This window comes from Scylla paramamosain, chromosome 1 (genome assembly GCF_035594125.1).
Source record: "Scylla paramamosain isolate STU-SP2022 chromosome 1, ASM3559412v1, whole genome shotgun sequence".
NCBI classification, from domain to species: Eukaryota; Metazoa; Arthropoda; class Malacostraca; order Decapoda; family Portunidae; genus Scylla; species Scylla paramamosain.
In genome coordinates, this window is record NC_087151.1 from 28,019,791 (window position 1) to 28,036,020 (window position 16,230).

Sequence of the window (16,230 nt, forward strand, 5' to 3'; positions counted from 1 at the left end):
TTAGGAACAGGTTGAATGTAGGCAAACTTACAGCAAGAAGGAAAGGTAGATGTTGACAGACAAAGCTGAAAGAGTTTGACTAGGCAAGGTGCAAGCACGGAGGCACAGTTTCAGAGAACAATAGAAGGGACCCCATCAGGTCCATAAGTTATGTTAAAAAAACAGTTGCAAAAAAAAATCAAGACTTAGTTTCAGATGCCATGGGATTCAGCAACAGTGTAAGAAGCAAATATGGCACTGCCGATGAAGACTGGATCTGGTAATGCCTTCCTTTTATAATAGTTCTGAACAGCAGTCATATTATGTAAATTTTGATATGGTGTTTGCAGTGACCAGAGCACATGAGAGGAAGCTGTTTGTTAAGTGTGCACTGTCATTCTTGTCAGTCTATTTGGTCTTAAGTGTCAAGATCCAGTGTCAGGTCAGTATTGTGCTCATATCCACCTGGGATGCACTTGATGAATGCAGTTCATTTCAGTTGTTGGTCAAGAGTTTAGCTTTTGTATTGACACTCCCTCTACATAAATGTTTTTTTTTTTTTTTTTTTTGTGAAGAAGTAAGGAGAAATGGCCGGAGGAGGAGCAATAACAAGTAAATACCAAGAAGACAAAATTTAGCTTAGTTTCCTTTGCTGCGCTGCCTTTCTCTGTAATATTTGCCTTGGCTGAGATTATTATTATTGTTATTATTATTATTATTATTATTATTATTATTATTATTATTATTATTATTATTATTATTATTATTATTTCCGGATTTAGTACTATATATAAACTTTCTCCCTCTTCCCACAAACCTAAGAAACTTAAAACAACATGAAAACAATCTAAAAACTTAATACTACCTAAAAAAAAAAATCTTACCACGCATCTTGAAACCTCGGTCTGAGGAGAGAAGCGTTCCTTCACCTTCAGGCATCCCCAAGGCTCCTTCACCCACCTCCGTGTGGTATCCTAAGCCCTCCATCCTGTATAATATTTGAGAAAAATGTTAGGTTTTGTAGGATCTCTTGTCTTGTCTCACGCTCTCTCCTTCCTAGGGATTCAAAAAGTGCGGGAAATTTGAAGGTTTATAAATGCTCTGGTTTATTCGTGTGTGTGTGTGTGTGTGTGTGTTATTGCTAGTTATCTCTCTCTCTCTCTCTCTCTCTCTCTCTCTCTCTCTCTCTCTCTCTCTCTCTCTCTCTCTCTCTCTCTCTCTCAGTAGTTGCACGGTTTTTTAAGGGTGTTTTTTACGATTCTAGTGACATATTAACATAATTTCTACATTACTAACAGGAGAAACACGCCTTTAAAAATAAGGCTGTAATTGAAGTGGCACGGTTTATTAAGGGTGCTTTTATAGTTGTAGTGACAGATCTACAACATTTCTACATTATTAACAGAAGAAATACCCTTGAAAACCTTGCTAATCATCTTTGTGACTAAGAAACAAAAGAGAGAGAGAGAGAGTAGGAGCATTTTAGTTGAGGATATCCTGTGCTCGTTCGTGTTTTCTGCAGTGACACGGTGCAGCAGTGAGCGAAGTTTTCGTCCATAATCACGTAGCGGGTGTGGAGTAGGGAAAGGGGAGTGAGGAAATGAGAATATTTATATTATTTGATAACATGTCAACTTTTGTGTGTGTGTGTGCGTGTTTGTGGGTGTGGGTGAAGGAGCAGTGTCAGGTGGCGCTGGTTAGGGACTATACACTGTAGCCAGCCAGCCAGCCGCCTGCCACCCTCCCTAATAGGGAGGGTGGCAGGCGGCTGGCTGGCTGGCTACAGTGTATAGCTCAGCACTGGTCAATCTTGCCCCACACGCTCTTTTAAACAGTGTTTCCGTATTCCCGGCAGCTTCTCCCTGCATCGAGCACCGCCAAGCACCACCAGAGAAGCACGAATATGTAGGGTGAGTCCAGTGGGGCCAGCCTCCCCTCAGTCAGCCTTACTGCCTTTACCACAACACCCTCCTCCTCCTTGTAGTGTCTTGTACTCATTTATTTAGGTTTTATTATTCATTTTTAGGTATTTTGAGGGTTTTTTTTTCTTTATTTTTAGGTTTTGTTTACATCAGAGTCTGGAAACAGTTGGAAATTTAGTCAGATATTGAAGGTTCGTCAATATGTAAACAAGCTGTCAGCTGAGATAGAGGCGGGGCGTCAGTGTTTTCAGCCATTATTTATTTCGTCTCTCATTTATTGTAAGCCAAACATGCCACAATATGGAGGCACATATCTAGCATTCATATCTGCTGGTTAGATATATCCGCCACTATCTCGTTTTGGTGTCATGAAGAAATAATTGAGGTAACATGGCGGCCGGCCCCCGGACTGAGGTCGCCGCCGAGGGCCGCCATGATGGATTGCTTCCTGTTCCAGCTTGTGGGTTCCAATATTTAAAAAAAATTTTCTGAATGACTTTATTTGGCTTCTATAGTAAGTTATTATGGTTTCAAAAAATATTTTGATGCTTTTGAAGTGTTCTCTTGCTTCAGTTAAGTAAATGTGGTGAATTTGCCTTTTTTTTTTTTTTTTTGCGTAAATAAAGGTCGGTTTTTACGGTGATTTTACCCAGCCCGGTTCTTGGCTTCTTTATTTGAGGCTGTAATTATGGTTTTGTTGCTTCAGAAAATCGTTTATGATATTTAAAGTGTTTTGTGTTCCTGTTGAGTTAAGGAAATGGAATTTAAAATAGTTTTTAAACCCGTTGAAAGTGGTGATTTTGTATTTTTTTTTAGATTTTTTTATTTCTCTATTTCAGCTTGTAACTAATTTTGCATTGTTTAAAAAAAAATAGTTCAGATTTTTTAAAGTGTTTTTTCATTGGTGTTAATTGAAATGGGTGGAGTTTTCAATGGTTTTAATGGTGTCAAAGGTTCCAACACTTTTTACATATTTCATATTAATATTTCTTTACAACTACTCAGGCTGGAGATGTTTTGATATTGTGAATATTAATTAAAGTAATTATCAAGTCAGAATATGTAAAGCATTCGAGCCTAGCTTCATTTTTTTCTAAGGGTGAATTTCAAAATGAAATACGTTACGTACGTAAGCCAATGAGCTGGCGGCAGCTCGGCTGTGACGTCATCAAGGACTCAGGACTCGCTTTGCTATAGTGTCTCTTCGTCAATATTTACAGTAATTTTCAGTGTTTTCCAGGTGTTTCTAGCTGTTTCTAAACTGAGGCATGTGGATAGTAAAAGTAGAAAGAAGAAAATAAGAGAAATTGAGGAGGATAAAGAAAAAGTAAGGAGAAATGGAGGAGGAGGCATAACAAGTAAATACCAAGAAGACAAGATTTAGCTTAGTTTCCCTTGCTGCGCTGCCTTTCTCTGTAATATTTGCCTTCGCTGAGACTGTCTTACTTATTATTATTGTTGTTGTTATTATTATTATTATTATTATTATTATTATTATTATTATTATTATTATTATTATTATTATTATTATTTCTGGGTTTAGTACTATAGTAAGCTTTCTCGCTCTTCCTATAAACCTAAAATATTTAAAACAACGTGAAAACAATATAAAATAATTAAAACTGCCTTAAGATAAAAAAAAAAAAATATTCTTAACACACATCTTGAAACCTCGGTGTAAATATTACGTGAAGGATGGTCTGAGAAGAGAAGCGTCCAATATTAAAGGAATTTATGCATTTCCTTCACCTCCAGGTCTCCCTCCTTTACTGTTCCTCCTTCACACATCCCCAGGACTCCTTCATCCCCCTCCATGTGGTATCCTAAGCCTTCCATCCTGTAATATTTGGGAAAATGTTAGGTTTTGTAGGATCTCTCGTCTTTTCTCTCGCGCTCTCTTCTTCCTAGGGATTAAAAAAGTGCGGGAAATGTGTGTGTGTGTGTGTGTGTGTGTGTGTGTGTGTGTGTGTGTGTGTGTGTGTGTGTGTGTGTGTGTGTGTGTGTGTGTGTGTGTGTGTGTGTGTGTGTGTGTGTATCCTCCTGCTCCTTCTCCTCTGCGTTATAAACAACTGTAACACTTATACATACACAATATTTTTTCCTTTATTTATTTATTTGTTAATTTTTACGTATATATCTGGGCTACTTTTGGGTTTAAAAGAAGGATTGTATATTTGGGCGTTTTTTGTGGGGGCTAGACAGGTGAGATTCTTGGGCTATTTTTGGCTGAGAGTGGGGCAGGTCGCAAGAAGAGAGAGAGAGAGAGAGAGAGAGAGAGAGAGAGAGAGAGAGAGATTGGAAATGAAATTTAATATATATATATATATATATATATATATATATATATATATATATATATATATATATATATATATATATATATATATATATATATATATATATATATATATATATATATATATATATATATATATATACCAACCAATAATTAAGTAAATGAATAAAACGATGTATTGTATTTGATTCTTTAAAGGCATTTATTTAAATAAAATTATTCTAAAAATAACTTAACAATGATCCTGCACCATTAATAGGAAAAATTTGTTAAAACACATCTATTTGTCCATGTGACCCTTGAAAACAGGCCATAGGAATGAACAAAACGTCAAAAGAGACCGCCATTCGCATCAGCTGACTTAGCCCAGACTGAGACTGAGAATTTCTTTGCAGTGTGATTGTCCAGCAGCTTTTGTGATCTGATTATTCATATATCTGCTTACCTACACACCTGACCGGCACTCTCACATCGTGTATAGAGTCTCAGGTGTATTGTGTAATTATGGGGCACTTGTGGAGGTGAAAACAGGAATATATTGACTAACACACACACACACACACATTTGTCTTTAGAGTAAACGACACACATGAACACACTAGCCATCCAAGTCCTCACAATCTAATATTACAGGATAATTTAATGTGTATGTCTGTCTGTATGTCTTCCCCAGGCAGGCAGATAGTTTAACACATGTGTCTGTTTGTCTGTGTCTGTCCACACTGAGGCGGCCCGGAGAAGGCACCAGACCGTCCTAGTAATTTAGTTATAAGATTATGGATCAGGATTAGGAAACAGGGAAGGATTGGGGATAGGAATAGGATTAGGAATGGGTGATGGGTGATCCTGCTGGTCAAGAGTGGGCTTAACTAAATGAGATGGGAGAAAACCACTTATGGATTACTATGGGGGGGAAGAAATGAATGTGTGAATGTTCTTGTTTGGTAGGTGTGGTGTTGAAAGCTGTGGCTACCTCTTGTAGGATGTGTTGATTGTAAGCACCCCATGTTTGTGACTTAACCTGCCTGTGATATTGTAAAATATCTGTTTGCATATTGGTCAAGTGTGCAGAGTCGAGTTTGAAATGTTTGAAGCAAGATGACATACGCAGCATGTCTAGTACTTGTTTTGGTAAATATTATGAAGATTTGCACAGCTTTATCTCAGTATTCACCTTAGTTTTCTGTTGTTTAAGCAAAGTGGCAAATTTAGTGTCTTAATAACAGTTTTAAGTGTTGTTTAAGATGATACCTAACCACACTTTCTCTCAAACTTAACCTAACCTAACCACACACTCTCTCTAACCTAACCTAACCACACACCCTCCCCAGTAGGCATGTCACAGCAGGAGGTGGTGCGGCATCTGGCACAGGAGGGCGTCACGCTTGTTATATTGGGATTGCCACCAGGAACAGAATTCAGAATTGACATCTTCTGGAATGTCAGGGAGCAGTTCAGTGGAGTGAAGATGATTTTGTTTATTCTGTGTGTGTGTGTGTGTGTGTGTGTGTGTGTGTGTGTGTGTGTGTGATTCACCTATGGTTGTCTGCTGGTCACCCAGCCAGCTGTTACCCTACGGAAAGAGCTCAGAGTTCATAGTGACCAATCTTTGGGTAGGACTGAGACCACTTACACACCATACACTGGGACAGCGAGGTCACAGCCCCTCGGCTTACATCCTGTACCTATTTGCTGCTAGGTGAACATTAAGAGGCTCACCCATTTGCCTCACTGCTCCTGGGATTCGAACCTGGGCCTTCTTGGTTGTGAGCCAAGCATGCTAACCACTACACTATGCGGTGTGTGTGTGTGTGTGTGTGTGTGTGTGTGTGTGTGTGTGTGTGTGTGTGTGTGTGTGTGTGTGTGTGTGTGTGTGTGTGTGTGTGTGTGTGTTCAATAAGCTAACCAAACTCAACTAAATTGTGTGTGTGTGTGTGTGTGTGTGTGTGTGTGTGTGTGTGTGTGTGTGTGTGTGTGTGTGTGTGTGTATGTGTGTGTGTGAGAGAGAGAGAGAGAGAGAGAGAGAGAGAGAGAGAGAGAGAGAGAGAGAGAGAGAGAGAAAGAGAGAGATTCATCCATACATTCACATATATTCCTTCCTTACAAACACCACCACCAGCACTACTCCCACCACCACCACTACATCCACTTCCTTCTCCCCCACAGTGCAGTCAACCTTCAAGGAGACACAGCTCCACACACAGGTTTCTTCCACTTCTTCCGCTCCAGAGAGGTTGTGGTGAGGCGTTACAACCCAGCTGCCAAGGACCTAAAGATGGAAGGTAGGTGGATGAGTGGATGTATATGGATGGATGGGTGGGAGGGTTTGTAGGTGGGTGGATTGACAAGTGATTGGGCAGATAAGTGGAAAGTGGATGAATTTTTTTTTTTTATTCTTATTTTTATTTTATTTTGTGTATAATTCTTTGTTTTTTTTATTAGTTTAGGATTGTTTCTCTCTCTCTCTCTCTCTCTCTCTCTCTCTCTCTCTCTCTCTCTCTCTCTCTCTCTCTCTCTCTCTCTCTCTCTCTCTCTCTCTCTCTCTCTCTCTCTCTCTCTCTCTCTCTCTCTCTCTCTCTCTCTCTCTCTCTCTCTCTCTCTCTCTCTCTCTCTCTCTCTCCACTCCATTCCCAACAGAACCAAATGTGATGAGGTGGAGAGAATCCACTCAAACTTACACCAGCTGGATTGATTCCTTGGCCCGTATCCACTTGAGTTTTGGAAGAAGTGGATTTCCCTCAATCAGCATGTGGAGGAGGCAGAACTGAAGAGAATGGTTCCTCTGTCAAGTGTGGAGGTGGTAATAGTAGTCTGGCATATAGGTGTACATTCCCCACTCTTTTTCTCGACTTAAACCTTCAAAATCTTGATTTAACATAGCCTGTTCTCATGCTATACATGATAGAGAGGTGGCCCACAAAAGGTACTTGAGCCTTCCATCACCAGAATCTTGTGTGCTTTATATTTCTGACCAAAACCATGCCAAATCTGTTCTCCATCTAGCCAGAAACTCCTTCATTAATAGAAAGTGTCAGAATCTTTCAAGGTCTAACTCCCCTCGTGACTTCTGGCACCTAGCCAAAAATATCTTTAATAACCTTGCTGCTTCTTCTTTCCCTCCTTTATTTCAACCAGATGCCACCACTGTTATCACATCTATCTCTAAAGCTGAACTCCTCACTCAAACCAAACAATTCAAGGCTTGTTCCTCCCCCTCCTCTATCCTCTGACTACTTCATGCTACCTTTTTAAATCATATATATATATATATATATATATATATATATATATATATATATATATATATATATATATATATATATATATATATATATATATATATATATATAATATATATATATATATATATATATATGTGTGTGTGTGTGTGTGTGTGTGTGTGTGTGTGTGTGTGTGTGTGTGTGTGTGTGTGTGAGTTAGATAAGAGGTGAGTATGGATACAGCACAGTTTCTTTGTGTTAATTTATTATTTGTATAAGGTTTGACCTTGTAAGAAAAGGCATCTTCAGGCTAAAAGACAGAGAAAATTAATAAACTAATGCAGAATACACATCTACACTATGAAAAGGTGAAAGACAGTAAGCCATGAGGGGTGTACAGCAACAGGTGTAAAACAGAATAGAGACAGACATGTAGGGTGAGCCAAAACATTGCAGTACTCATGAAGCAACACAACATTGTGTACGCAATAAAGATATATGCCAAAGCATATTACGTACAGTAGTAGCATATCTTTATTGCGTACACAATGCTGTATTGTATTGTATTGTATTGTGTTGTATTGCAGTGTTTTGCCTCATGCTACATGTCTGTCTGTATATTGTTTGACACCTGTTGCTTTACACCCCTCATGGCTTACTGTCTTTTATCTTTTTCATAGTGTAGGTGTGTATTCTGCATTAGTTTATTAATTTTCTCTATGTCTTTTAGCCTGAAGATGGCTTCTCTCACAAGGTGAAACACTACTCATGTAGGTTGTGGCTTCCCTGATGGATGTAATTCTTGCAGCTGCCGTTAAACCACTGGGAGTTTGCTGCAAGGAAGCTGCCACACCTTGGTCACCTTCAACACAGGTCACAGGGCACCATCAAGGAAAGGGATCGCACAGATGGTGACCTCTGTTGTGGGGAGGGAGATGACAGGTGTGGAAGTGGCCAGATGGCAGGTTCATTATAGACGGTGACCTTTGCTGTGGGTGGAGATGACAGGTATGGAAGTGTACAGGTGGCAGGTACATGACACCTCCCCCCACACCTCTGCTGTGGGGGGAGATGACAGGCAATGGAAGTGGCCAGGTGGCAGGTACGTGACAGATGGTGACCTGACAAGTTGTTGAGGAAGGTAATGGGAATGTAAATGATGAGGTAGAAGGTGATTCAGTCTATAGTGATGACAACAATGATAACTTATTTTCAGAAGGGTCATATTAGTTGTTATGATTCATAGGATTTATTTTCATATAATTTAAGGTGCTCCTAATCAGAATGTTGGCTTATTTGCCCTTATGTTGTTGTTAAAGGAAATTTTGTTTTTGTTTATAGTACTGTAATGATAGGGGAGAGTGTGGCACATTGAACATAGAAGCACATTGAATATAGGAGCACATTGAACATAGGAACACATTGAACATAGCAGCACACCGAACATAGGGGCACATTGAACATAGCAGCACATTGAACAAAGGGGCATATTGAATATAGAGCCACATTAAACCATTTCATTTTCCTGGCCAAAGATGTCTCTGGTGTAAGAACCGAGTACTCGACACTCACTCAGTCACCAGTAAGATAGCAGCCTTCATTGACATAGGACGTGTACTCAACACTCACTCAGTCACCATTAAAGCCTTTATTGACGGAGGATGTGTACTCAATACTCATTTGGTCACCAGTAAGATAGCAGCCTTCGTTGACAGAGGATGTGTACTCAACACTCACTCAGTCACCAGTAAGATAGCAGCATTCATTGACGGAGGACATGTTTTATTATCTAAAATTTGAACCCCATAGTAAAGGTTTTAGGGTGAGTACCAATCCTGCTTATAATCTTTATGTAGATGACTCTAATCAAACTACTGAAATGAATAATATAATATTACAAAACATCTTCATTAGATTTGAGGGGACCTATAGCAGGATTTGAAACTGATTTTTTTCTAGTGGCAAGAAATGAGGCACATTGAGCCACCAAGGAAGGGACATGTATGTTAAGCATGGTTCAACATACACTTTGCTGTGGATTTAAAGCAGTATAAATGTCAGTAGAATGTGAATGGTGTATTACCAAAAGAAATATTTGTAGTCATAAGTAGCTAACAAAAGATCATTGTTATTTTATTCCATAGTTGAATTTATTAATTTTTCTGTGAATTTGAAGAGAAGTATGAACAGACTATGGACGTCATTTAAGTAATGGAAATGTTTTAAGTATTTTTTTTATGTAACCAGAGAAAAGATTATATGATTAGTAAAGATGAATTTAGTAATTTTCATGGATTTGAAGTAATAACCTACAAATGTGAATAGAGTAAGAATGCCAAGTAACCAAGGAAAATACTTCTTGTTTTTTTTATGTAACCAAAGAAAAGGTTACTTGATATGCAAAGGTGAATTTATTAATTTTGCATATGGATTTGAAGGAATAACCTACAAATGTGAATAGAGTAAGAATGCTAAGTAACCAATGGAAATACTTCTTGTTTTTGTATGTAACCAAGGAAAATACCTTTCTTTATATAAATTGAAAAGATGATTGATTTTTATGCTTTTCCAGGTAAGCCATTGGTACTGTTGCTGCCAAAAGAGTGCACTCATTGTGACAGCTTGTTGTGGAAGTGGACCAGTACTAATCACTGACATTGCCAGGTAATCAATAGAAACTTTTTTTTTTTATCTACTTGTATATTTTTTATCTTCTTTACAAGGGAAACAAGTTCCTCTAATCACAAATTGTAACTGACAAAATAAAGATACATAATTCCAAGGCAGTGTGGTTATTTTTCCATGGGTTAATGTGTTTTCTCAACTTGGTTCAGCCTGCCCCTTGATTGACACTGTTCAGTGTGCCCCTTTTGTAGGGCACATTGAACCACTTGGCAAAATATTTTTCTGCTGCCAAATTCAGCCCTAAGAAATTGTGATACACCAAATATTGTTCAAGAGACACCAAATATTGTTCAAGAGAAATATTAGTATAAAAGATGATCTTCAACATGGCATTTAGTACATTAAACTCAGGGTGACGTTTTTTCCCACAGAAGAAATTATAAAAAACCTGTTCAATTTGCCCCACTCTCCCCAACTTGTGAACTTGTGAACAAAGTATGGCAGCTAAGTATTTGCCCACCATGTTGTCATTCAACCATACTTATGATAGTTTGGTTATCACTGAGATCTATGTGATATTATTGTTTAATATTCATTACATAGAACCTGTATATCCCCTTAAGATTAAATAGTAATTGTTTGATATGATACACTACATAAAGCCTGTGTATCACCATATGTTAAAAAAAAATGCAATTGAAATATTGCTACCTTTTGACCATGAAACAAATTTCATATATTTGATAACAAAAACAGAGTTAATTTCATGTGAAAACAAAAGAAAATGTGTTACAGTGTAATTGGGAAATAATGATGGAAAATATTTTATCTTTCATTTTCCCATTTTTTAAACCATTAAATAAGGTCAATTTAAAGTGTCCTTGGTGTCTGCATAAGCCTGATCAAGGTTTTTCCTGTGACTGTGTTTCCCCAAAATCTCAGCAATATTTTTACTTTTTTCTCCTGTGACTTTCCCCAAAATCTCAGCCATATTTTTTTTTTTTTTTTTTTTTTTTTTTTTTTTTTTTTTTTGCTATTTCCCCAAGTCTCAGCCAAATTTTGTCTTTTTCTTCCTGTGACTGTTTCCCCAAAATCTCAGCCATATTTTGACTTTTCTTTTCTGTGACTGTATTTCCCCCAAATCTTTCTGCTTCTATAGTGCCATAGTGAATTTCATCTTTATTTTCTCTGTACATAAGGCTGATGCAATGTTGGGTCTCCTACTGCCTGTGAGTGGCTATATGCTGGCCAATATAATGGGGAATTCTTTCTATTCTCATTTTCAATCTCAGGCTAGAATTCTGAAACTACTACTACTACTTTGTACTTTATTAACAGGAGAAACACTCTGCAGAATCTAGCTAGTCATCTCTGAAAATCATCATGATAAGGCAAAGCTTTCCTGAATGAGGATCTTTTTAATAATTGTAACAGACTTTTTATATATTTTTTTTTATTAATCGTGTGAAAGATTAACAAGATTTCTACATTGTTTACAGGAGAAACCCTTTTGAGAACCCGGCAAGTCATTGCTGTGGCCTAAGTAGTTGTGATGATAGAGTAAATTACCTCAGTATGGGAACGTGAAAGTCTCCGGTCATGACCAGCCACACTTCACTTCCTCTGCCTCTTCCCTTGACACTCTCTCTCTCTCTCTCTCTCTCTCTCTCTCTCTCTCTCTCTCTCTCTCTCTCTCTCTCTCTCTCTCTCTCTCTCTCTCTCTCTCTCTCTCTCTCTCTCTCTCTCTCTGAATGAAGTATATTTTGCTGTTTCCTTAGACAAGTCTGGCCAGAAGGGGAATGGTAAATATTTTTTTTGGTTTTGACTGAGAGAGAGAGAGAGAGAGAGAGAGAGATTGATTGATTGATTGACTGATTTCACCTTGGAGAGTGTCTATTTCAATCCGATTGTTGGTTGTACAGTGTCGAGATCATATAAAAAATTTGTGGCGACTATTTGAAATGATCAAAAATTTTTTCCCAGTTAAAGTTAAATTCAAATTATTCTTGATTTCTGCCTACTTTAAACCTCCTGCTTCTGGGGTTAGTTGATTCACAGGGGTGGAGCTCAAATAGTGCCCACTGTACCATGTTTTGGCACCCATTCGAACAGAAGTACTGCAGAGAATGGCCAAGGATTTAATCTTGTTTACAAAGAAAACATGATTCAAGATTTGAATCTATAATATATTTTTTGACCACTTCATATAAGCTTTTCATCCTCTCAGGTCGTTTAGCGGTGAATTTTGTATAATTGTTTTTCTTTTTGTACTGTGGAAGTTTCACCTCGGAGAGCGTTTATTTCGATCTGATTGTTGATCATACAGTGTCAAAATCTCATCAAAGAAAAATCATGGTGACTATTCGAAGTGATCAAAAAAAAATTTTCAGTTAAAGTTAAATGAAGTCAAATTATTCTTGATTGTGGCCTGCTTTTATAATAATGAGAGAAAAGGAAGCTGTTATTACTGCTACTACTACTACTACTACTACTACTACTACTACTACTACTACTACTACTACTACTACTACTACTACTACTATTACTACTACTATCACCACTACTACTACTACTACTACTACAACTACTACTACTACTACTATTATTATTATTATTATTATTATTATTATTATTATTATTATTATTATTATTATTATTATTATTATCATTATTATTATTATTATTAACACCACCACCAATACTACTATTACTTTTACTACTACTATTACTACTACTACTATTACTACTATTACTATTATTACTACTACTATTATTATTATTATTATTATTATTATTATTATTATTATTATTATTATTATTATTAACACCATCACCACTACTACTACTACTACTACTACTATTACTACTGCTGCTGCTACTACTACTTTTACGATTACTACTAATATTATTATTATTATTATTATTATTATTATTATTATTATTATTATTATTATTATTATTATTATTATTATTAACACCACCACCAATACTACTACTACTTTTACTACTACTATTACTACTACTACTATTACTACTATTATTATTATTATTATTATTATTATTATTATTATTATTATTATTATTATTATTATTATTATTATTATTATCATTAACACCATCACCACTACTACTACTACTACTATTACTACTGCTGCTGCTACTACTACTTCTACTACTACTACTACTACTACTACTACTACTACTACTACTACTAGATTACTACAATTTTAAATATGTACACAGAATGGAGAGAGAGAGAGAGAGAGAGAGAGAGAGAGAGAGAGAGAGAGAGAGAGAGAGAGAGAGAGAGATTTAAGCCCTAAACAGTATGGTGTTTAAAGTTTGTGTATTTGTTACCGTATTGGTTACTAATCTTTATTATTATTATTATTATTATTAAAAATAACATCATCATCATCATCATTACTATTACCATTATGTTATTTTGTTTTGTCAAGGATTACATCAGGAGACACAAGTCAATAAGAAAAGGTGCAAGAAGCTGTCAGGCTTACATATGACAGGTCCTTTGTTATTGTTATTATTTTTATTGTAGTAGTAGTAGTAAGAGTAGTAGTAGTGTTGACTGGCTTACTTTTTCTTTCTGTTGCTATCTGGGAAAATCCTCCCTTATTTTTATTATTATTATTATTATTATTATTATGCTTGCAGAATAACTCTATATTATTATTGTTACTTTTATTATTATTATTATTATTATTATTATTATTATTATTATTATTATTATTATTATTATTATTATTATTGTTATTATTATTATTAATTATTATTATCATTACTGTGTACTCCTGAGTGCCGTTCCGTAATTGTGTTCCCGAGTGCCGTTCCGTAATTATATTTCTGAGCATCGTTCCGTAATTGTATTCCCGAGCGCCGTTCCGTAATTGTATCCCCGAGCGTCATTCCGTAATTGTATTCCATGGGACCTGAAGGAAGACAGGACCCCAGAGAGAAAGGAAGAGTGCTTCAAAGGGAAAAGGCAGGGCTTTCACTGGCCTGGGAATGAAAAAAAAAAAAAAAACGCATTTCTGATACCTTCGTAATTAAGTGTAAGAGATTATGCCCCTGCCTGATGTTGTCAGGTAAGCCAAGCGAGGGTGTCAGTGCCTAGTCTTGCCACAAATAGATTTGATGGTTAGTATTGACGAGGCCAGGGTCTATTGTTATTGTTATTATTATTATTATTATTATTATTATTATTATTATTATTATTATTATTATTATTAGTGTCGCCACTATTATTATTATTATTATTATTATTATTATTATTATTATTATTATTATTATTATCATCATCATCATCTATTATAGTTGATTTTTTTTTTTGTATTTCAGTCGTATTGTGTATTTATTATTACTACTAATGCCATTATTATATATTTTGTAATTGCTGTTATTGTTATTGCTTCTTATAATAAGGATCCGCGCCCATACTCTTCACCTGATATAAAATATAACTATAGCCCCACCTAGTATCATTGTATCCTAAGCACAGTGTTACATGGTCCCTGTAGCCTGTAGCATCCCTCTTTTGGATTATTAGGATTATAATTGCGTTTAGAATTATAATTATTATTTTTATTTAGAATTTAAGTGGTTTACTACTACAACTACTTCCACCATTATTCATTAGAGTTTAATTAAATGGTGTCTTTAAAATGTTATTATATTTCCTATTATTATTGTATTTGTCTATTATATTGTGTTTTATTATGTGGTAATAAAGATGACTAGAGGAGACTGTGTGTGTGTGTGTGTGTGTGTGTGTGTGTGTGTTGGGGGATAAAACACACACGTTACCCCCGACACGAGAGAGAGAGAGAGAGAGAGAGAGAGAGAGAGAGAGAGAGAGTTAAATATATAGGTGACATATTACTAAGAATAATAGAGTAGGAGATAAATTTATTACAAACAAAATTAACAAGTATACAAGGAAAAACATACTCGTACTGAATAAACATAGGCGAAAGGAAGGAAAATAGATATCGCTAGAGAACAAAAAAAAAAAAAAAAAAAATCCAGCATAACGAAAGATTACGAACAGGATAAAACGGCAATTAAGAAAAAATACGAGACGGAGACATTAATACAGAAATGTTGATAGATAAGCATGTAATATTTTTTGTATGATATTTCTACCCTTCGGTTATAAACGAGGCGGACTAAGAGAAGTGGGAAGGATGAATAGGGAGAAATAGTGGATAAGAAAAGAATTAATAAATGGAAGGCAAAGACATAGACGTATGGATAAGAGAATCTGGGAAGGAGGGAGAAATAATGAATTAAACGCTACTTGTCCAGATGAGCGGGAGTGCCCGTCGAGCAATGTGGTTGGCAGACAAATTCTATCGGGCCTGCCTATGCATATTGCCCATATGGCCTCACCCAATTATGAAAATGTGGGTGTGAAGGACAATACCAATAGCCTGAGGTAAGATAGCGAGCGGGTGGGGTCTGTTATTGTGAAGCTAACGTGCAACAGAACCAGTGTGATGTCGGAGATCAAAGGGAGTGTAAGTGTGCGCCACCGCTCCGATACAAACCCGTTTGACCTGTGTCTGTGACCTTGCTTGGCGTCCGTGGCGGTCCATGGATGCGCGTTTGTGACCTTGAGGCATGGAGAGCCGTTAAGGTTGTGGTAGATGCGGAATTAATGGGATACGAGGAAACGGGAGAAGCGTGAGGTGAGATGCTAATAATGACGATGATTGTTTTTGTTTTGCTGATCTAAAAATTTACTGAAGTCTGTGTAGGGGATCGAATTCATCCCTGGCTGCTGACCTGAACACCTGTCAGAAAGATATTAATGCTTTATATCAAGTTGCCAAGTCCTGCGGCTTCAATTTAATCTAGAAGCATCGTTACCATAGAGGTACTGTAGACTACACCAGTATTACTGCATGAACAGCACGCGTCTTTCATTAGAACTTTCACATCAAGACTTGGGTATACTAGGAGACACCTTTCTGAAATTCCATGCCTATGTGAGAGTTATTGTTAAGAAAGCACCAGGAGTGGTCAATAACCTAAAGTCTACCCTGTACCTTTACTTGGTTCTTTTTTGGTTGGGTCTTGAGTAAGCCTCCTCATAGTCGTGGTGGTCCACCGCTGCCTCCGAGCCCATTATTCCTATGTTGTAAGTACAACTGGTTCGGTATAGAATTTG

At 36.7% G+C, this 16,230-nt stretch overlaps 2 protein-coding genes across 4 annotated transcripts in view; both read left to right on the plus strand.

The window, feature by feature from the left end:
• The first annotated feature begins 200 nt into the window (after positions 1-200).
• On the plus strand, positions 201-10,200 carry LOC135104371 (uncharacterized). Its single transcript, XM_064011773.1, has 5 exons — positions 201-259; positions 403-421; positions 1,732-1,889; positions 6,364-6,479; positions 8,227-10,200. The coding sequence occupies exons 1-5, from the start codon at positions 201-203 to the stop codon at positions 8,331-8,333; spliced, it is 459 nt and encodes a 152-aa protein (XP_063867843.1). The 3' UTR covers positions 8,334-10,200.
• A 5,160-nt stretch (positions 10,201-15,360) lies between these two features.
• LOC135102800 (phospholysine phosphohistidine inorganic pyrophosphate phosphatase-like) overlaps positions 15,361-16,230 on the plus strand; it is a 5,854-nt gene continuing 4,984 nt past the window's right edge. Inside the window, exon 1 of one of the 3 annotated variants that reach the window (XM_064008336.1) lies at positions 15,361-15,495. The gene's annotated coding sequence lies outside the window, so the exon portion shown is untranslated. Of the gene's footprint in view, positions 15,496-15,536; positions 15,749-15,790; positions 15,937-16,230 lie in introns of those variants that run through there. The other 2 variants (XM_064008326.1, XM_064008345.1) reach the window with 2 other exon arrangements.

What these genes read in the sequence shown, in the direction of transcription:
- LOC135104371 (XM_064011773.1), top strand. Translation starts at nt 201, where the DNA reads ATGGGATTCAGCAACAGTGTAAGAAGCAAATATGGCACTGCCGATGAA. An exon ending in GAGAAGCACGAATATGTAGG is followed by an intron (nt 1,890 to 6,363) that starts GTGAGTCCAGTG and finishes TCTCCCCCACAG; the next exon opens with TGCAGTCAACCTTCAAGGAG. An exon ending in CAAGGACCTAAAGATGGAAG is followed by an intron (nt 6,480 to 8,226) that starts GTAGGTGGATGA and finishes TAATTCTTGCAG; the next exon opens with CTGCCGTTAAACCACTGGGA.